The sequence below is a fragment of the Anabrus simplex genome, chromosome 2, assembly GCF_040414725.1.
Source record: "Anabrus simplex isolate iqAnaSimp1 chromosome 2, ASM4041472v1, whole genome shotgun sequence".
NCBI lineage: Eukaryota > Metazoa > Arthropoda > Insecta > Orthoptera > Tettigoniidae > Anabrus > Anabrus simplex.
The window spans coordinates 133081643-133105514 of record NC_090266.1 but is presented as its reverse complement, the minus strand read 5'-3'; the positions used below and the strand labels follow the sequence as shown (position 1 = coordinate 133105514).

General features: G+C 38.5%; 1 protein-coding gene across 2 annotated transcripts in view; it reads right to left on the bottom strand.

The window, feature by feature from the left end:
* Nucleotides 1-23872, bottom strand: part of rush (rush hour) — a 321395-nt gene that overhangs the window by 183899 nt on the left and 113624 nt on the right. For both annotated transcript variants that reach the window (XM_067140378.2, XM_067140379.2), the window contains exon 6: nucleotides 10680-10786. In XM_067140378.2, coding sequence (XP_066996479.1) covers nucleotides 10680-10786 — 107 coding nt within the window. The remainder of the gene's footprint in view (nucleotides 1-10679; nucleotides 10787-23872) is intronic.

The following is a 23872-nucleotide window of genomic DNA, read 5'->3' as shown; positions in this document are numbered from 1 at the left end:
CCAGTGTTTCTCTTTGTCTTTCATATTTCCTGATGTTCTACCACACACCTTTTCTGCACATCCAACCAGCGCTTCCTTAAAACATTCCCCATCTCTGTCTTGGGTACCAAGAGTATTATTTCCCCTTGAAATTTTTCTTGTATGCTTTTCTCCTTCAACTTCCATACTTTAATTCTTTTCTCTCATCTTAATGGGGTTTTACAATCTTTCCCACTTTCAGTTTTCCTATCACAACTTTATGATCTCCACCAAAGGCTTCTTCAGGGATGGCTGTAACATCTAAAAGGTTCTTCCGGTGTTCTTTATCGATGATTATAAAATCAATCATGGTCTTTGTTCGTCTGTCTCCCCAACCATACCTTGTAATCTTCACTGTTCTTCTTCCTAAACCAGGTGTTTCCAACAATAATTTGGTTTCTCATGCAAAAATCCAGTAACTCGCCTTCTGGATTTACATTTCTGTATCCAAAGGGCCCTACAACATCTCCCATCAATAGCACTTCCTTATCTTCCATTTTTCTCTCCACTTCCTCTAAAAAGTCCTCTAGATGTTCATCTATGCAACCCGTTTGTGGCGCATACAACTGGAATAGATCTTTCATGCCATTTTCAAACTGGAGTCTCATCCTATTTTGACGCATTTTGTAGGATTTCTTTTCGAAGTATGATGGCCACTCCATTTTTTGCTTCTGGTCCTCTGCTGTAATACAGCCTGTATCCTTCTTTCAGAGGAATCTCTCCTATACCTGTCTTCTTGGTCTCACATAGTCCAAGTATGGCTATATCTTTTTCTTTCATGAAGTCAACCAGTTCTTCTGTCTTTACCATCGCAATCTTGATGTAGTTTGTTGCTGCTTGCCCACTTCTCACAGTTCTCCCAGAACCCAAAGAGCTGCGCGTCGCTTTTAGCAGGGGACGCCCTAACCTTTTCCGAGGCACCATATCTGCTTTCTCCATATAGGCATGCTACGATGGGCTCGCCACACCGAAAGGCATTTTATACCTACTGCCAGGAAGCTCAACTATCCTTGACAAAAACTATAAGTGAATGAAGACTATGCATGCACTTCCCCATCAGATCTTTCGGGTAATTAACGCCACAGTTGTTATAATCTTTCATATCAGGTAACTTGAAAAACGTGATAATAACTTAAAGTACCCAGTTAAATACAACACAGCATGAAACAAACAGATCCACCCACTAAAAACATATGAAGGAAATTTTTTTGTTTCCTTTGAATTTCCATACTGAGACATTATGAAGTGTAAATACTTGTATTTAAAAATACAGACTTCACCACTGTTACCACATGATTCAAATCAGACACCACTGAGACCCAACAATTACCAACTAAGCTAAGCTGAGGTGCTGTGCCCTGCATTGCACAAATGTATGGAGCACTGTCCCTGATGAACACTTTCACGACATCATCAAACACCACTGATATGCATTTAGGGCAGTCTCCCAGGTGGCAGATTCCCTATCTGTTGTTTGCCTAGTCTTTTCTCAAATAATTGCAAAGACTTTGGAAATTTTACGAACATTTCCCTCAGTAAATTATTCCAATCCCTAACTCCTCTTCCTATAAACAAATATTTGCCCCAATTTGTCCTCTGGAATTCCAACTTCATCTTCATATTGTGATCCTTCCTACTCTTAAAAACACCACTCAAACTTATTTGTCTAGTGATCCTTCCTACTCTTAAAAACACCACTCAAACTTATTTGTCTAGTAATGTCATTCCATGCCATCTCTCCACTGACAGCTTAAAATATACCACTTAGTTGAGCAGTTAGTCTCCTTTCTCCCAAGTCTTCCCAGTTCAAACCTGGGAACATTTCCATAACATTACTCTTTTGTCGGAAACCATCCAGAACAAATCGAGCTGCTTTTCTCTAGATTTTTCCTAGTTGCCGAAACAAGTAATCCTAGTGAGGGCCCCAAACACTGGAACAATACTCTAATTGGGGTCTTACCAGAGACATACAGTAAAACCTCATTAATTCGAAGTCGTTGGGATGCAAAAATCGGACTTTGAATTACGTGATTTCGAATTAACCGCCAACACATACTTCGGAAATGCCAACCCCTGAGGCGTCACTATATATTCTAAGACCCGTTAATGCATGGAATTAACCTTGATTCACAGTTTAAAGATCTTTAATGTCATGGAAAAAACTATTTCCAAAATGAATCCAATAAGGTGCATTTACAGTAATCAAATAATGCACTTGGATAGGCTAACTCACTGACAAACATAACCTCACGCAATGAAATCAAAAGAAAGGAAACTTTATTCTAAGACGAGGAGAAATCTATACTGGCTCCCTTGTGCAAGTGCTTTATTCAGTGGATTATTGTACTGTATGCATTTTAGATGCCTTGTTCTTCTCTTTGTTGCACAGAATGTACCCGATGCCCTTAAAACATTGCAGCTTATCAAACTTACCTATGATGAGGGGAGAAAGTCTCTCGCTTCTGTCCATATTACAACACTACAGTGACTATACTTGTACGATTTCCAGCCATGGCACTTCCAAGACCCATGAATACATGCAATCACCTTGATTCTCAGTTTAAACTTTTCAAATGCCATGGAAAATACTACCGTATTTCAAAAATTTATCCAACAAGGTGCATTTACATTATTCAAATAATGCACTTGTATAAAACAATGACAAACATAACCCCACGCAACGTCGGGAAGAAAAACACGATTCAAAGACGAGGAAAAATTATGCTGGCTCCCCTGTGCAAATGCTTTATCTTTTGGATTACAATACTGTTTGCATTTTTAGATGCCTTGTACTGGCATGGAAAATGCCCGACGCCCTTAAAACATCGTGGCTTTTCGAACTTTCCTATGACAGGGGAAGGAAGTATCTCGCTTCCGGGTGCAGTGTGCACTGCATAGCAATACAGTACATTTCCCGGCTGGCAGTTCTCTGCTTTAAAACTGTAAGTCCGTTTGGCCTCAGCATTTAAAAAAATAAAACAAACAAACAATGCAGTTTCATCGGCATTGGCATTTTTGGTGCATACAAATTGATTGTAGGCTATAAGCCATACTTTCTGGCCAACTGTCAGCATCGCCAGTGTTCGCGGATTCTACCACTCTGCACACTGCCTGCTACGTGATATTGTGCCGTTCCTAAAATCGCCGAATACAAAATAATTATGATTCCGCTCGAACACTGTAGACAAGCCGAAATAGGTGAAAGTGCGCAAAGTTACCCCTTCACGTTCAGGAAGACGCGTTCTGTCATGACGCGGAGAAATTTTGAATTTAAATTACTCTGTAAAATATTAATTGTTTTTTTCAAAATGTAAAGGCAGTTTTGAATTAAAAGTCTGAATTTTGGTAATGGGACCGACATTGTTCTTCGAATTATGAAATATCCGTATTTTGAATTAAACGACTTAAATAGCATGCAAAACCATACCTCATGTTTCCGGGAATGAGAGCTGCTTCGAATTAGGCGAGATTTTGAATTAACCGATTTCGAATTATCGAGGTTCTACTGTATATACCAACTCCTTTACATCCTTACTCAACCCTAAATACCCTCATAACCACATGAATAGATCTGTAAACTTTATTTACAATCTTGTTTATGTGATTACCCCAATGAAGATCTTTCCTTATATCAACAACTGAGTACCTATCATACAGTACACAGTACATTCATAGTGCATCCAGAGCCGCATGGGAGCAGTTTCTAGCATTTCCTGCTTCAAGAAAATTTACTACAGCAACAAACGGCTTCCTTTCGGATTTGGCTGGAATTTGGAAAATAAATAGAAAAACAAAATGCCCCATTTTCACCCCCCATTTTTCTATTGAAAAACATGATTTTTGCAAATAAAATAGCACTTTTATATTTAAGTACACTTTGGAAGTGTAGAAGTGGCGACCTCATCGTAACAATAGCCTAAAAAGGAGTGATAGTATACCATCAACACGCTGATCTGGCAGGAGCTGGACAACGGGAAATGAAAATGATGATAATTTATAATGAAGTACAATATTGCATGTATTTGTTAAATTCTCATTTTGAGTCAAAATTTCATTTCTGTAACATTTTAAATTTTGGTAACAATGCTTAACCACACTTCACAACTATAGACGAACTGATTTTTAACTCATAAAACAAAAATTTGCAGTTATCGTAAATGCTAAATTTTCCAGTCCTTATTATTATAGCTCCATTTGTAAGAAAGAAAATGAATTTGGTACTGATATCTCAGTTCTTTCCACTAGAAAATGTAGCACTGTGTTTTATGAGCATCTTACTATCATTTAAGAATATGAAAATCAGCATAGTTTGCATCTCAAGTTATTTGGCTGTGACAACTTGGGTGACAAATAACCTTCTCTCTCTCTCTCTCTCTCTCTCTCTCCCCTCCCCCCCCTCTCCTTGAGCTGGCTCGAATATTGCCTTAATTAGGAATACCATAATTTATATCATATGGCAGAATGAAGGACACATCTTAAGCTTCTGGATGCATTTCCTAAGGATGCCAACCTTATATGGTGGGATGTTTTTCACTATTTTGTGAACTGAAGGCCACACACATACTGACCCTGCAGAGCAGATATTAAAGTTCATAAAAAATGCAAAAGAACTGGACTGATGAAGAGGGAGTCTTATCTATTTAAAGACAGTAGTATACGAGGACGGTTTGAAAAGTTCTCGGAATCACCGCTAGATGTCAGTGCAAGAGCAATGAGGTTCCCGCGCAATAATCACACATCCTTCGTGAGTGAACACGTGGTGCGTCAGTGCTCTAGCTGCAGGAGTGTGGTAGTGATGACTCTTTGTTGTTGCTCACGCGTAGTCATTTGTGACAAGGAAAAAACAGATTCGAGCAGTGATTAAAAACTTTGTAAAGAAAGGTATGAAAGCAAAGGAAATTCATACCGACTTTCAGAACACACTGGGGGACTCTGCTCCTTCATTTTCAACTGTTGCCAAGTGGACCAGCAAGTTTAAATTTGGTCGGGAGAGCTTGGATGATGATCCATGTAGTGGACGGGCAAAAAGTGTTACGACCCCAGAATTTATCGCAAAAGTGCATAAAATGGTCATGGAGGATCGTCGACTGAAAGTGCGGGAGATTGCTGAAACTGTAGGGATGTCTTCTGAATGGGTGTATTATATTTTAACCGAAGAATTGGGTATGAAAAAATTATCCGCAAGATGGGTGCCGCGGCTCTTGACATTGGACAATAAACCACCAGATTGGAAATGTCCAAACAAAGTCTGGCCCGTTTTCAGTGCAACCAACAAGATTTTTTGCGCCGGTTTGTGACTACAGATGAAACTTGGGTCCACTACTATACCCCAGAGACAAAACAGCAAAGCAGTGGAAACATGCTGATTCACCACCACCAAAGAAAGCAAAGGCAGTGCGTTCGGCCGGAAAGTTCATGGACTCAGTTTTCCGGGATGCAAAAGGCATTCTGTTGATAGATTATCTTCCTACTGGCCAAACAATTACGGGGCAATACTATGCAAACCTCCTAGACCAACTACAGGAAAAGATACGTGAAACAAGGCCTGGTTTGGCAAGGAAAAGGTCATCTTTCATCAGGACAACGCTTCGCCGCACACAAGTGTTATTGCCATGGCAAAACTTCATGAACTGGGGTACGAATTGTTGCCACATCCACCTTATTCACCTGATTTGGCACCATTAGACTTTCATCTATTCCCCAAACTGAAAATTTTCCTCGGTGGACGGAGATTTTCTACAAGGAAAAAATTGACAACCGAATTGGAGAGGTATTTTGCAGGACTGGAGGAATCTCATTTTCGAGATGGGATCAAGGCATAGGAACATTGCTGGACCAAATACATTAGTCTACAGGGAGACTATGTTGAAAAATAAAAGCAGTTCCACCGAGGTAATATACTTAATTCTGGTACATTCCGAGAACTTTTCAAACCACCTATGTACGTAGATATGAAGATTGTCCTTATACTGTGTTTTCATGTATTACAAGATATTAGAATCCGTATTGACGGTTTTCACTTTACAACGGTGAAAAAATGAGAGTATCCTCCTAATTCAATACATCATATATTCCATCATTAGACGGAGTAAACAAATTCAAACATGTTTCGGCTTGTTTGAGCGATCTTCAGTGAAAAATAAGGGGGGTTGAAATAACTTACATAATACAAGTTAAAAAATGCCAAAAAACATAATGAAGGAACAAATGAAAAACAAACAAAAGAGAGCCTAGACGGAAACAAAATTAGCACAAATATACAATATTTACATCATTATGTGGAGCAACAAACAACTCACTGCGACAAAATTCACTGAAACAGGTGTTAATACAAAAATAACAACAAACTAAAAACTGTGTTAACCTAAGAAGAAAAGAAATGAAAACAAATGATACAGATGGAAATGAACAATAGGTGCACATGGTGAGATTGCGGACCTCATAGCTTACAAAATATTGGTTTTGTAACAATAACAAAAAAGGTTGAAATCACTGTCGAAAATTCAGGCAGAAAATCATCTTTGTAGAAACCCATCATATCAAATTGGTTAGGAGGGGAGCGGGAGCAAAAATTTTTTTAGAAACCAAGCCTGATATAATGTGCAGGCAAAAAAGCCTGTGACAAGGAAAAACACCGATGAAATTTAAAGCTATAGAAACAGCAGTATCCTCAATATCTTCTCAATCTAGCGGGGTCTCTTTCTTGATTATCGTTTCATAATGTTGACTGGTTGGTTTGCCTTATTATAAAGGATCAAAATTAGATGTATGGCTTTTCAGGCGTTTGCTCTATTAACCAGCAATTCGTCTTAGGTCTGACACTAGACTCGTCAGAGTGGGATGTGTCAGACCTAAGATGAAATGCTGGTTAATAGAGCAAATGCCTGAAAAGCCATACATCTAATTTTGATCTGATTTTTGATATGCTCTATTGGAGGAAAAATATCTAATTCCCTCCATGGGAATTTAGAGTTTCCATTTGGAATTATTATAAAGGGTCGGAAGGGCCGCGACATAAAATTGAGAAGTTGTGTTAGGTGGATGAAAGATGCATGGTAAACTGTTCAGTGACCTAGTGGAAACCGTCAATGAAGTTCCAATCTGTAATGGAAAAAAATGAGGTTGTGTGAGAAACGTGGGCTGATAAGTAACATACAAGAAGAGGTCCGAGATTAAGTCAAACGCAAGTTATCTTCCATTCTTAATCAACAACAAACCATTAAACCCAACACAGAGCACATAGCTAAAGTAAACAAACTAAAGAAAAAAGTCAAACACGACGACTTAATAATAACAAAAGCCGACAAAGGGAACGCTACCGTAATCATGGACAAAAGTGACTTATGTTAATAAAGCACACACATTTTTTGCAGACAACTTCATAACTTCTAAGAAAAATCCAACTAATAAAATACAATGTGACCTAAAAACCATCATTAAGAACGTTTCATTTCTGTTTAATGACCTTAAAAATCCAAAATGATTATCGTGAATCCAAAGCTTCCCACAGCCAAAGCGCTACCCAAAATCCATACATCCCCATAAGACCCATTATCAATTTCAGAAACAGTCCGACCTATGAGGTATCTCGGTTCATTCACAAATTCCTCAAGTCACACTATCGTTTTCAAGCCAACACATCAGTAAAGAACTCCAGAGAATTTTGCAACTTTAATTTATTCAAACACCACATTCTTCATTCTTTTGATATTACTAACATGTATGCTAACGTCCCTGTTAAGAGCACCGTACAAATGATCGAGAACAATCTTTCCAAATTCAGCAATTTAAGTATAGGCGAAATAGATGAATTTGTTCGGATTTTGCAGTTTACTTTGAACAACAATTTCTTCACTTTCAATAAGGTCATTTACCAACAGATAGGTCTTCCCAGGGGGTCACCAGCTTCAGGAATCCTTGCGGATATCTACATCGATCATTTATAGCATTCTCTCATCATTGGCAAGATTAACGGCATTCAACACTGGACAAGCCTTGTAGATGACACGTTTGTTATCTTAGACTCCCATGTTACTAACAACAGCACAGTACTTGAATTTCTCAACTCCACTGACCCACATATAAAATTCACCATAGAGTCAGAAAACAATAATGCTCTTAATTACCTGGACTTAACCATTATGCACAACAGCAACAACACTTTATTCTTCAATATATACAGGAAACCCACCCTCACCATCAATACCATCCATTAAACCTCTGTGCACCCAGACATACATAAAATAGCAGCTTATAATAGCATGGTCCTCAGAGCATTAACTGTTCCTTTATCCCACAAGAATGGCAAAAAAAAGAAATTAATACTATTTACAATATTGCAGACCACAATGGTTTCAGTAGAACCTTCGTCAGCAGAATCATCAATAGATATAAGAGCAGACCCAGGACTACCCAAGAAAAAGATTCCCCTCCTAAAGAAAAGTTTTCCACATTCACTTTCAATAACAGTAGCATTTACCAAATTTCTAATATTTTTAAGAAACACATCAAAATAGCATATAGAACCTCCAACACCAACTCCAAACTCATTTTCAATCCAAACACTGTCAACAATAACAACATTAACAACAAATATTTGAACTCCGGAGTTTACAAATTAAAATGCCAATCTTGTAATTCCAACTATAATGGTCAAACAGGCCGCAATTTTCTCATAAGATACGCCGAACATCGCAACGCTCCCAAATATAATCATTTTTCAGCTATGAGTGAACATCATAAAGCATCCCAGGCAAGACTACACTTCAATAGATAAAGATCTTAAGATCTTGCATTATGAGCAAAAAGGCACCTTGCTCAACGTCCTTGAGAGCATCCATATCGATTTAGATCAGTTTATGAACCCCTCTCACAATTTAAATGAAGTCAACGTGAAAAAGAACATTCTACTTGAATCATTCATTCCATATATTTGTCAGAAATTCGATAACACAAACTAACCCCACCTCCATCTCACCACCACTCCCCCCTCCTCACACCAGACCTGCACTACCACTTCTCCCTCTGCTCCTTCCATCCTTGCAAAAACAGCTGAACCAACAATACACTCGATCGCGCGAACAAGACCGTTACTTTGAGAAGGCCAGGCCATTCAAGAGGACAACCACCTTGCGAAACATCGTAAATTTAAGCTTTCTACACACCCATTCCACACTTTTTACTTATCAGCCCACGTTTCTCACACAACCACATTTTTTCCATTACAGATTGGAACTTCAATGACGGTTTCCACTAGGTCACTTACAGTTTACCATGTCTCTGTCATCCACCTAACACAGCTTCTCAATTTTATGTCGTGGCCCTTCCGACCCTTTATAATAAGGCAAACCAACCAGCCAACATTAAGAAACAATAATCAAGAAAGAGACCGCTAGATTGAGAAGACTGAGCTCGATAGCTGCAGTCGCTTAAGTGCGACCAGTATCCAGTATTCGGGAGATAGTAGGTTCAAACCCCACTGTCAGCAGCCCTGAAAATGGTTTTCCGTGGTTTCCCATTTTCACACCAGGCTGTATCTTAATTAATGCCACGGCCGCTTCCTTCCCACTCCTAGCCCTTTCCTGTCCCATCGTCGCCATAAGACCTATCTGTGTCGATGCGACGTAAAGCAACTAGCAAAAAAAAAAAAAAAAAGAGATTGAGAATACTGCTGTTTCTAAAGCTTTAAATTTCATCGGTGTTTTTCCTTGTCAGAGGCTTTTCGCCTGCACGTTATATCAGACTTGGTTTCGAAAGAATTTTTGCTCCCGCTCCCCTCCTAACCAATTTGATGTGATGGATTTCTACAAGGATGATTCTGCCTGAACTTTCAACAGTGATTTCAACCTGTTTTGTCATTGTTACAAAAGCAATATTTTGTAAACTATGAGGTCCGCAACCTCACCATGTGCACCTATTGTTCATTTCCATCTGTATCATTCGTTTTCATTTCTTTTCTTCTTAAGTTAACACAGTTTTTTTGTTTCATTTATTATTTTTTATTAACACCTGTTTCAGTGAATTTTGTCGCAGCAAGTTGTTTGTTGCTCCACATAATGATGTAAATATTGTATATTTGTGCTAATTTAGTTTCTGTCTAGGCTCTCTTTTGTTTGTTTTTCATTTATTCCTTCATTATGTTTTTTGGCATTTTTAACTTGTATTATGTAAATTATTTCAACCCGCCTTATTTTGGCATTTTTAACTTGTATTATGTAAATTATTTCAACCCCCCTTATTTTTCACTGAAGATCGCTCAAACAAGCCGAAACATGTTTGAATTTGTTTACTCCGTCTAATGATGGAATATATGATGTATTGAATTAGGAGGATACTCTCATTTTTTCACCTTTGTAAACTGTGTTTTCATGTTCATTGTTGTCTCCTTTTCTACTTCTCTATATCCAATGACCACTTGTGTTTATCTTATTGCATGTTTGAACCATTCTATTTATGACTTGAATAATGTATTCAGGTAAATGAATCTCCATTACTGCTTCTTGCAATGAGGTACTAGTTGTTTTGGTAATGTGAAGTGATTTTCATACGTAATTACTCAAGTTGGCGACAAAGATGGGTCTCCAGTTAAGTCTGACATATCTTTCTTTTGGGGCGCAATATTACCCTATTTCAAATACAGCTAGTATAGAGGTTGAACTAACCCGTCGATTGAGCACTGTGAATTGAGTCCTTTTACAGTGCATGCAAACAGCTGCCTCAGAATCAGGTACCCAAACAGCAGCATGTACTTCAACAGCCTTCTTTCCACCTGAAACAGATGAAGATAGATATTTATAAAACCTAGACTCAGGTAATGATGGTTTTTTTAATTAAGAAAACAAGTGCTGTTGATTGTAAATCTGCCTTATGTTGTCATGCATGAAGGGTCATTGTTTTTCTTTATTTTTTCAAAAAATATTTTACTGATGCTAAACAGTATGGATTTCTACAAGGATGATTCTGCCTGAACTTTCAACAGTGATTTCAACCTGTTTTGTCATTGTTACAAAAGCAATATTTTGTAAACTATGAGGTCCGCAACCTCACCATGTGCACCTATTGTTCATTTCCATCTGTATCCATTTGTGCTAATTTAGTTTCTGTCTAGGCTCTCTTTTGTTTGTTTTTCATTTATTCCTTCATTATGTTTTTTGGCATTTTTAACTTGTATTATGTAAATTATTTCAACCCGCCTTATTTTGGCATTTTTAACTTGTATTATGTAAATTATTTCAACCCCCCTTATTTTTCACTGAAGATCGCTCAAACAAGCCGAAACATGTTTGAATTTGTTTACTCCGTCTGTATGTATCAATTCCATAAAAGAAAAACAAACATTTGCAAACATAGATGGAACCGAACCTTGAAAGATCTTTAGAAGCTTGCCTGTGCAGTCATAAAATACTGCTGTTGAAATAGACAGAAACCAAACTGAATTAGAAAATTACAGAGAAGAAGTCTAGGCAGACATACACATAAGACAGCAATACACAAAAAATACTTGCAATTATTTCAATTTTATAACTATTCACAAAGAAATAGGAGTCTCTTTCAAGGTAACTCCATAGAAAAGCAATGGAAAGGGACAAACAATGAGATTAAGACTCCTCCTTCCCCTACTGGCCTGTCATTGTGTTTATTCTATTGAGTGTTCCTTTCCATGGTTCTCTCTGTATATGACAATGACAACCTAGAGAAAAGCAAGTGCACGAGAATAGTGGTGGCTCTCCCCCATGCCTGCAATATTCAGTGAAAATGTGTGAGGGAGACAGATGTATGCCGACAGCTGCAGCATGCGAGGGCTAAGTGGAAGATATCTGAAGTGAAATCAAACTGATGAAGCTAAATCAGAGTTCATGGCCTTCGTAATTAAAGGTAATAACATGAAAAAATAATATTTTGTGATATCCGAAGCCATTCTTTTCAGATTCAACTTACTTAATTTATAATTGTTAGATTCTCCAGTCTGTCAAAACTTAACTAATTATACCTGAAAATGAAGTTGGTTCTTTTTCAGATATAATTCTGTTATACATTTTCTTTTTCAGGAAGTTCATAAATTTATTCATAATTTAATTTCGACAGACTGAAGATCATCATCATCATCATCATCATCATCAGCCAATTCTATCATTACCTCTTTAAGAACCTTATAGTTATAAAATCATATTTTGTATTTTATAAAATACACCTTGCACACAGGAGTATGTATAGATTCTCTTCAGCAAAACAGAATATTCTGGTCTAAGATGGGACGTGTGTTAATTTGGACTGAAATACATTCTATGTTTGGAACAAGGTTTTGCGATACAACAAACTGCACAGAGTTGTGCTAGTCGGACCTCCAGTTGTTGGGAATGTATCAATTCCATAAAAGAAAAACAAACATTTGCAAACATAGATGGAACCGAACCTTGAAAGATCTTTAGAAGCTTGCCTGTGCAGTCATAAAATACTGCTGTTGAAATACTGTTGAAATATTTTATAAAATCTGATACAGTAGAAGCCACCTCTCTCCAGAATCAATCAATCAATCAATCAATCAATCAATCAATCAATCAATCAATCAATCAATCAATCAATCAATCAATCAATCAAGCAATCAATCAAAGTTCCATACAAGCTTATTCGTCTACTAATGTCATTCCACACCATCTTTCCAATGACCGCTTGAAACATACCACTCAGTTCACACGTTCACTGCTATTGTTACACTGTTGACATGAAGTGTGAGTGCGTCACGAGTCACCGATGTCTCGTACTGTACTTTGCTGGTGTGCGTCAAGAGGCACGTGTGACTCGTCCTATGGAAGTAGTTCTGTGGGCTGCCAGTGGATGAACAATTAATAAATAAATAAAAAAAACGAATAATCCATACTACTAATTCTATAGACTTTAAAGTACATAAAATACGTATCATATAACCTTAAAATGCAGTGCATTAAACCTTCTTTAAAACCAAAATGTAGTCAAAGCTATAACAATACATTATGAAATATTCACCTAAATTACCAGCAGACCATAAATAATTTACCTGGTGTCATTTAACCTGCTTTAAAGAAAAATCAGTTACTTTTTCTTTGCACTCTCCTACAACTTATTTTCTTCTTCATGTCCATTCTGAGCTTTCTAATTACAAGAATGTCTGAAAAATCTGTATTGTCTTCCATTAACGTTTCAACCGACTCCAGTGCGGTCTGAAGCGGTGCGCGATGGTTTGGGACGCACTCCTGTTCCCCATCCCCCTCATTTTCACTCGTCACTTCGCAGCTGACTGCCGAGTTCCTGTTCGCGGTTTTATTTACTATTTCATCATCAGTTAAAATGTGATGCCCAGGCAATACATCGTCAGTATGATTCAACTCCTCAATGTTACTTTCATCCACTTCTACAAAATGAATGTTATTTTCAATAGTCTTCAGGATATCTTTGATCATCAAGCCCTCGTTTTCATCAGTGAATCCAAGAAAATTGTCGGCGAGCTCATTATCAATCAATCAATCTTGACCTGCATTTAGGGCAGTTGCCCATGTGGCAGATTCCCTATCTGTTGTTTTCCTTAGCCTTTTCTTAAATGATTTCAAAGACATTGGAAATTTATTGAACATCTCACTTGGTAAGTTATTCCAATCCCTAACTCCCCTCCCTATAAATGAATAATTGCCCCAATTTGTCCTCTTGAATTTCAACTTTACCTTCATATTGTGATCCTTCCTACTTTTAAATATGCCACTCAAACTTATTCGTCTACTAATGTCATTCCACACCATCTCTCCGCTGACAGCTCGGAACATACCACTTAAAGGTTCTTTTTTTGCTAGTTGCTTTACATCGCACCGACACAGATAGGTCTTATGGTGACGATGGGACAGGGAAGGGCTAGGAGGGGAAAGGAAGCGGCCGTAGCCTTAATTAAGGTACAGCCCCAGCATTTGCCTGGTGTGAAAATGGGAAACCACGGAAAACAATCTTCAGGGCTGCCGACAGTGTGGTTCGAACCTACTATCTCCCGAATACTGGATACTGGCCGCACTTAAGCGACTGCAACTATCGAACTCTGTACCACTTAATGTAGGATGCTAAAGGGTTTTATTGTGTCACCTATTCAATACATATACATTTTTTTTAAACACTTAGGAATTTATTGTTATTTCCTATTGAGACATGTTCCGCCCTTCATTGAGGGCATCATCAGTCATAGTACCTCCTCAAGGCAAAAATCAGGTACCTGATTGGTAGTTAAATTGTAAACACTAAGATACAAACTTAACATGTTACAATGGGAAAGTCAAGAAAAAAAAAAAGAAAAACATGTTCAGTGATAATACAGTTAAACAATATATATTTATACACACAGTAGTCGGCACCAATGCGTAAAATCACAGGGTATTTAGCAGAGTCCAGCAGTGGTGGTCCGAAGAATAATCAACCCAACTCTATTATGAAATCATACGAAATTATAAAGTTTATACATATATTTACATGGAGACAGATAGGGGAGAAAGGGTATAAAGCGTCTGGCATCAATGTTCATATACATAAAGTTTATACATATATTTACATGGAAACAGTTAGGGGAGAAAGGGTATAAAGTGACTGGCGTCAATGTTCATACACTAATTTCTGGATTGCTGCATTCTTTTTTTTTTTTTTTTTTTTTCGATTATCACTGAAGACCGATATTTATATTGTAGATAATTCTTCATTCTTGGTATCTAATCCCAATCACCTTCAGAATCTTAAATAGCTTGGTCCAATCAACATTATCGAATGCCTTTTCTAGATCTACGAACGCCATGTATGTGGGATTGTCCTTCTTGATTCGATCCTCTAAGATCAGACGTAAAGTAAGGATTGCTTCATGTCTTCCTACATTTCTTCTGAAGACAAATTGATCTTCTCCCAACTCCGCTTCAACTTGTTTTTCCATTCTTCTGTAAATAATACGTGTTAAAATTTTGCAGCCATGAGATACTAAACTAATGGTGCGATAGTTTTCACACATGTCAGCACCAGCTTCCTTGGGAATAGGTATAGCAACATTCTGCCGAAAATCGGATGGAACTTCTCCTTTCTCATACATCTTACACACTAAATGGAATAGCCTTGCCATGCAGTTTCTCCTAAGGCAGTCAGTAATTCAGAGGGAATGTCATCAATTCCAGGCGCCTTGTTCCTATTTAGGAAACTCACAGCCCTGTCAAACGCTGACCTCAAAATTGGGTCTCCCATTTCATCAGCATCAACAGCCTCTTCTCGTTCCAGAACCAAATTTTCTAGATTTTCACCTTGATACAACTGTTGGATATGTTCCTGCCATCTTTCTGCTTTGTCTTCTTTCCCTAGAAGTGGCTTTCCATCTGAGCTCTTAATATTCATACACCTAGATTTCCTTTCTCCAAAGGTTTCCTTAATGTTCCAGTATGCAGTATCTACCTTTCCTAGGACCATACAACCTTCGACATCCTTGCACTTCTCCTTCAGCCAGTTTTCCTTAGCTACCTTGCACTTTCTATCCACTTCATTCTTTAATCTCCTGTATTCTTTTCTGCCCTCTTCATTTCTAGCAATCTTGTATTTTCGTCGTTCATCAATCAGGTCTAGTATCTCCCGAGTTATCCACTGATTCTTAGTTGATCTTTTCTTCCTTCCTAATATTTCTTCAGCAGTCCCGCTGACTTCATTTTTTATAAATATCCACTCTTCCCCTATTGTGTTTTTTTCAGCCTTTCCATTTAGTCCTTTTGCAACATGTTCCTTGAAACAATCCCTCACGCTCTTTTCTTTCAACTTGTCTAGATCCCATCTTTTTGCATTCTTTCCTTGCCTCAATTTCTTCAGCTTCATATGGCATTTTATGACCAACAAGTTATGGTCAGAGTCCACGTCTGCTCCTGGGAAAGTTCTGCAATCCAACACCTGGTTTCTGAATCTCTGCCTAATCATAATGAAGTCAATTTGATACCTTCCAGTGTCTCCAGGTCTCGTCCACGTATACAGATATCATTTGTGGTGTTGGAACCAAGTATTGGCAAGGACTAAATTATGATCAGTGCAGAATTGAACCAGCCGACTTCCTCTTTCATTCCTATGTCCCAATCTGAGTTCTCCTACTGTATTACCTTCTCTTCCTTGGCCCACCACTGCATTCCAGTCTCCCATCACAATTAGATTCTCATCACCTTACATATTGTATTAAATCTTCTATCTCTTCATATGTTCTTTCGATTTCCTCATAATCCTCTGAGCTATTAGGGATATAGACCTGCACTATTGTGGTGGGCATTGGTTTGGTGTCTATCTTGACGACAATAATTCTTTCACTATGCTGGTCATAGTAGCTTACCCGCTGCCCTATTTTCTTATTCATTATTAAACCAACTCCTGCATTTCCTCTGTTTGATTTTGTGTTGATAATTCGGTAGTCGCATGGCCAGAAATCCTGTTCTTCCTGGCAACGTACTTCACTTACACGAACTACATCTAACTTTAGTCTATCCATCTCCCATTTCAGATTCTCAAATCTACCACAACGATTCAAACTTCTAACATTCCACGCTCCGACTCGCAGAATGTCAGTATCCATCTTCCTGATGATAGCCCCCTCTCGTGTAGTCCCCACCCGGAGATCCGAATGGGGGACTAGTTTGCCTCCGGAATATCTTACCCGGGAGGAAGCCATTCATCAGAACATCATTCATACAGAGAGAGCTGCATGTCCTCAGGAGTTAGTTACGGCTGTAGTTTCCCGTTGCTTTCAGCCGTGTAGCAGTATCAACAGAGCTAAGCCATTTTGAGTATTATTACAAGGACATATCAGTCAATTATCTAGACTGCCGCCTTTGCAACTTCCGAAAGGCTGCTACCCCCCTTTTGATGAACCATTCCTTAGTCTGGTCTCTCAACAGATACCCATCCGATATGGTTGCAGCTGCTGCTCGGCTTTCTGTTTCATTGGGACACGCAATCCTCCCCACCGCGGCAAGGTCACATGGTTCGCAGGGGAGTTAACAGAACTAAAAGTGAAAGATTCTAACCCACAACATATTCCCTAAAAAATACAATTATCAAAAAATAACTGCCATCATTGTTGCCATTCATAATAAACTGTGTACTCAATGACACCCATTGAGTCTCCATCCATGCCAACCAAATTCAACGTACTTATTGAGCCATATTCATGAACCCGGGACTTCAACCAGACAACTTCCAGTATAACTACGCCTATAGAACCTCATTTGACATTCTTGAATAAGCGGTGGAATAGTTTTCCCTGCCCCCTATGGTTATGAACTGAGGTTGGACCACTCTGCATATTACTGATAGTGTTAATGCTGCAATCGTCAACCAGCGGCCAAACGGTTAAAACAACAGGACTCACTTGATACCAGGCATTTTGTATCCTTTCTCCCCAAGCTGCTCCCTTGTAAATATATACTATAAGCTTGTAATTTCTCAACTGTTCAACTGGTTATCGTAAAATTACTGTATAGTTACCCTGTCAACCTGTAATCGTTTAACCAACGGCAGTAATTAGTGTATGAACATTGACGCCAGTCACTTTATACCCTTTCTTCCCTAACTGTTTCCATGTAAATATATGTATATGAACATTGATGCTAGACACTTTATACCCTTTCTCCCTTATCTGTCTCCATGTAAATATATGTATAAACTTTATAATTTCCTATGATTTCATAACAGAGTAGCGTTGATTATTCTTCAGACCACCACTGCTGGATTCTGCTAAATACCCTGTGATTTTACGCATTGGTGCCGACTACTGCGTCTATAAACATATATTGTTTAACTGTATTATCACTGAACATGTTTTTCTTTTTTTTTTTTCTTGACTTTCCCATTGTAACATCTTAAGTTTGTATCTTAGTGTTTACAATTTAATTACCAATCAGGTACCTGATTTTTGCCTTGAGAAGGTACTATGACTGATGATGCCCTCAATGAAGGGCGAAACATGTCTCAATAGGAAATAATAATAAATTCCTAAGTGTTTAAAAAAAATGTATATGTATTGAATAGGTGACACAATAAAACCCTTTAGCATCCTACATTCAGTATCTTCAATATGGATTAATAATGATATTTATCACTTGCAACATACCACTTAGTCGAGCAGCCCGTCTTCTTTCTCCCAATTCTTCTCAGCCCAAACTTTGCAACATTTTTGTAATGCTACTCTTTTGTCGGAAATCACCCAGAACAAATCGAGCTGCTTTTCTTTGGATTTTTTCCAGTTCTTGAATCAGGTAATCCTGGTAAGGGTCCAATACACAGGAACCATACTCTAGTTGGGGTCTTACCAGAGACTTACATGCCCTCTGCTTTACATCCTTACTACAACCCCTAAACCCCCTCCTAACCATGTGCCGAGATCTGTACCCTTTATTTACAATCCCATTTATGTGATTACCCCAATGAAGATCTTTCCTTATATTAACACCTAGATACTTACAATGATCCCCAAAAGGAACTTTCACCCCATCAACGCAGTTATTAAAACTCAGAGGACTTTTCCTATTTGTGAAACTCACAACCTGGCTTTGAACCCCGTTTATCAACGTACCATTGCCTTCTCTCCATCTCAACATTATCGAGGTCATGTTGCAGTTGCTCATAATCTTGCAACTTATTTATTACTCTATGAAGAATAACATCATCTGCAAAAAGCCCTACCTCTGATTCCACTTCTTTACTCATTTCATTTATATATATAAGAAAACATAAAGGTCCGATAACACTGCCCTGAGGAACTCCCCTCTCAACTATTACAGGGTCAGACAAAGCTTCACCTACTCTAACTCTCTGAGATCTATTTTCTAGAAATATAGCAACCCATTCAGTAACTCTTTTGTCTAGTCCAATTGCACTCATTTTTGCCAGTAGTCTCCCATGATCCACCCTATCAAATGCTTTAGACAGGTCAATCGCGATACAGTCCATTTGACCTCCAGAATCCAAGATATCTGCTATATCTTGCTGGAATCCTACAAGTTGAGCTTCAGTGGAATAACCTTTCCTAAAACCGAATTGCCTTCTATCGAACCAGTTAGTAATTTCACAAACATGTCTAATATAATCAGAAAGAATGACTTCCCAAAGCTAACATGCAACACATGTCAAACTTACTGGCCTGTACTTTTCAGCCTTATGTCTATCACCCTTTCCTTTATACACAGGGGCTACGATAGCAACTCGCCATTCATCTGGTATAGCTCTTTAAAGCAAACAATAATCAAATAAGTACTTCAGATATGGTTCTATATTACAACCCACTGTCTTTAGTATATCCCCAGAAATCTGATCAATTCCAGCCGCTTTTCTAGTTTTCAACTTTTGTATCTTATTGTAAATGTCATTGTTATCATGTGTAAATTTTAATACTTCTTTAGCATTAGTCTCCTCCTCTATCGGGACATTATCCTTGTAACCAACATTCTTTGCATGCTGCCGACTGAATACTTCTGCCTTTTGAATATCCTCATATACGCACTTCCCTTGTTCATTAATTATTCCTGGAATGTCCTTCTTGGAACCTGTTTCTGCCTTAAATTACTGTACCGGTTACGACACGTACATGCCATATTTTTTTACTATTAATTGTACTTCCTCGTCGCGCAAGACGTTCAGAGTGAACTTGGTTTGTTTACGTTTGTAGGAGCGAGCAGGCGAGCCAGCGATTGCTGAGTGTGTGACGTAGCTGCAGGGACAGTATAGACTACCCGCCTGACGCCACGTGTAGCCTGCATGGCCTGGTACGTTCTGGATATGAACGTCACGCCTTCGCGAACATTCGACTGAAAAAAATTAAAAGTTCTATAATAATAATCACAACGACTTGAGCGATATGTCATTCTGAAGAGGATAACATGAACGTCCCAAATTGTGAATCTCGAGAAAATCCGTCGAGGGATTCTCGAGATAATCAGCCTCAAAGAGATCACATTATCTGATGACGTAGGAGCCCCAAACTGAATATAAAAAGAGCTCACTTTACCCTGATCACACAGTCATAGCTGAGTGTCCAGTCTGACTCTCCACGCTGCAGTGTTCGTCGAAGTGTTGACAGAGGCTATCTTCGAACATTCAAAGGTTTCATGTGGAACTTAAAATCTGACAGGCGTTTTGAAATTATAAATTGTGCACGTGTGAACTCAAATGTACAACAAAGTCTTTATAATGGACTTTGAGTCTATCAATCAAGCTGAACTTATAATCTGTGCGCGTGTTTGAACTCTGATTATGAAAAGTCGTGTATTGGACTTAGGTAACAACAGTCAAGTCGAACTTATATTCTGTGCGCATGTAGAAACTTCTCGATATAACTTAATTTCTTCTTGTAGAACTGAGTTTATTACCACGTTACCTGTGTGAAACAGTCTCAGAATCAACATTAATTTCAATGTGGCATTACTGCGATATACTATGAACTGTGATATTTCTTTTTAAATATCAGTCAGCAGAGCTTAATCTCTGAACACATATCATTAATTTCAATGTCACACTACTACGTTATAGTATTAACTGTGACATTTTCGTTTAATCTCAGTCAGTGTAATTTCGTTAATAAAAAAAGGTATTTATGAAAGTGTTTGAACTTTCACATGAATGTTAATGCAAGTGATTACCATAATCGTGTGCTACGACCCCAAGGTTTCACTCCGAACTCAAACTGTGTTCTTTATCCAATTCAAACAAAATTGTGTATTCACTTCTGAACAGTGCGTAAATTATTCGTGTGTGACTGACAGCAGTGTCTTTCATAAACTCTCGAACAGTCACCTATTTTATTTAATGTCAAGTGCACCTAACAATGAACTGTGCTTTTCACTTCAACCTTATTTCTTCGTAAAAATGTTTAGTATTATTTCATGACTGACAGCAGTGTCTTTGATAAACTCTAGAGCAGTCATACATTTCTTTCAATGTCAAGTGCTACTTTATTTAGTGGAAAATCACCATGAACTGTGCCAAGTGCATCAACAATTTTCAGATTCATTATTTCTATTCATGAACCGTGCTTATTTTCTTCCAATCTCGATGCTACCCGCATCTTCACCTTTAGTGAACTTGAAAATTCTATCTACAGAGTTAAGAGTGAATTCGAAGGCATATCCCAACCACATTAAATGAAACAGTGCTATTAAACCAAAGTGCTGGGGGACTGTGTAAATTTGGACACTCGTGTAAGTTATGTGACGAGTGATTACCCCGCAACATCATCGGAGATCATCCAGAACGTCGAAAGTTCAAGACTCAAACCCATATCAAACCAACCTGGGTGATCCAGCCTTATCTCAACGTAATATCGGCAACTTCCAGAACGCGTTCCAGCCCCGTTCAGCCTGGTGAACTGGGAGCACGGGTCATCAAAAGGCGATGTTGAAGACAGCAACTATCAACAATAAGGCGATGTCCACTTTAAAATGCATTTTCTGAATAACAAACTATTATTCAATCTAATTAAAATTTTCTTGTAGATAGGACCCTGCCTCCTGTAACAAGCCCTAGCTAGAAATCGCCCAGTATTGCCCTGAGAGCTACTTCATGCAAATTTTAACATTAATTCATAAAGTTGGGCTGTTTTACTGGTACAATACCTATACATATCCGTCCATTTATCACTAAAATTTGTATGACTGCCAATTATCCTTGCCATCAGGTTATTCTTACCTGCCTTCTTTGCTAGATTCAATTTCCTAATAAGTTCCTTCAATTTCTCCTTACTTCCACAGCCATTTCTGACTATTTCTTTCCAATCTGCACCTCCTCCTTAGTCTCTTTATTTCTCTATTATAATAAGGTGGGTCTTTACCATTTCTTAGCACCTTTAAAGGTACAAACCTGATTTCATATTCTTCAACAATTGCTTTAAACCCATCCCAGAGGCTGTTTACATTTTTAACCGTTTTCCACCGATCATAGTTACTTTTTAAAACTGCCTCATGCCTGCTTTATCAGCCATATGGTACTGCCTAATAGTCCTACTTTTAAGACCTTCCTTTATAACACATTTATTTTTAACTATGACAAAAACAGCTTCATGATCACCAATGCCATCTATTACTTTGGTTTCTCTATAGAGCTCATCTGGTTTTATCAGCACCACGTCCAGGATATTTTTCCCTCTAGTTAGATCCATCACTTTCTGAATCAGCTGTCCTTCCAATATTAGCTTATTTGCCATTTGTTGGTCATGCTTTCTGGCGTTCGCATTTCCCTCCCATCTGACATTTGGTAAATTCAGATCCCCCGCTACAATCACATTCCCTTCCATGTCGTTTCCCACATAGCTGATTATCTTATCAAATAATTCTGAATCAGCATAAGCGCTACCCTTTCCTGGTCTGTACACTCCGAAGACATCAAGTTGCCTATAATCATTAGAAATGAGCCTTACACCTAGAATTTCATGTTTCTCATCTTTAACGTCTTCGTAGCTTACAAATTCTTCTTTCACCAGAATGAATACTCCCCCTCCCGCCGTTCCTATCCTATCTCTACGATACACAATCCAGTTCCGAGAGAAAATTTCTGCATCCATTATATCATTTCTCAGCCATGATTCAACTCCTATTACAATATGTGGTAAATATATATCTATTAAATTACTTAAATTCTATTCCTTTCTTTACAGTACTTCTACAGTTCAACATACATACATACATACATACATACATACATACATACATACATACATACATACATACATACATACATACATACATACATACATTATCATTACAGACTGTTATGCCTTTCAGCGTTCAGTCTGCAAGCCTAAGTGAATTTACTAAACGTCGCCACAATCCTCGATTTGCAACTAGTGTTGCGGCCTCATGTAGTTCTATACCTCTTACCTTTAAATCGTTAGAAACCGAGTCTAACCATCGTCATCTTGGTCTACCTCTACTTCTCTTACCCTCCATAGCAGAGTCCATTATTCTCCTAGGTAACCTAACCTCCTCCATTCGCCTCACATGACCCCACCACCGAAGTCGGTTTATGCGTACAGCTTCATCCATCAAGTTCATTCCTAAATTAGCCTTTATCTCCTCATTCCGAGTACCCTCCTGCCATTGTTCCAACCTGTTTGTACCAGCAATCATTCTTGCTACTTTCATGTCTGTTACTTCTAACTTATGAATAAGATATCCTGAGTCCACCCAGCTTTCGCTCCCGTAAAGCAAAGTTGGTCTGAAAACAGACCGATGTAAAGATAGTTTTGTCTGGGAGCTGACTTCCTCCTTACAGAATACTGCTGATCGCAAATGCGAGCTCACTGCATTAGCTTTACGACACCTTGATTCAATCCCACTTACATTTTTATGTCATCCCCACTTGACTTCCAGATCTCTGTACCCTTATCACGGCTCCCTAGACAACCCCGTTTCTCTGAATGTACCTCACTATTACCCTTCCAAACAAATTTCCTAACTTATACGTACCACTGCAGTTTAAGTGAAGGCCATCTGAGCGCAGATCCCCATTTCCTACCCACCCATTAGGATCTAGAAATATCACTCCCAGTTTCCCACATACCCACTCCAAAATCCCCAATCACCCTCCAGTCAGTATCCCTCCTACACAGAATTGCACTGATAACAATCTCCGCTTTCTTAAATTTCATCCGTGCTGGATTTGCCAGATCCCACACATCGCCAACTATGTTGGTACTTATATCAGCTTGCCTTACGTTGTTGGTGCCAACGTGAAACACTACCACCTTCCCCTTCCCCTCCACCCTCTCTTCTACTTTCCTCAACATCTGCCTCAACCTAATTCCTGGATAACATTCTACCCTGGTTCCCTTTCCTCCACACACTTTCCCCACGTG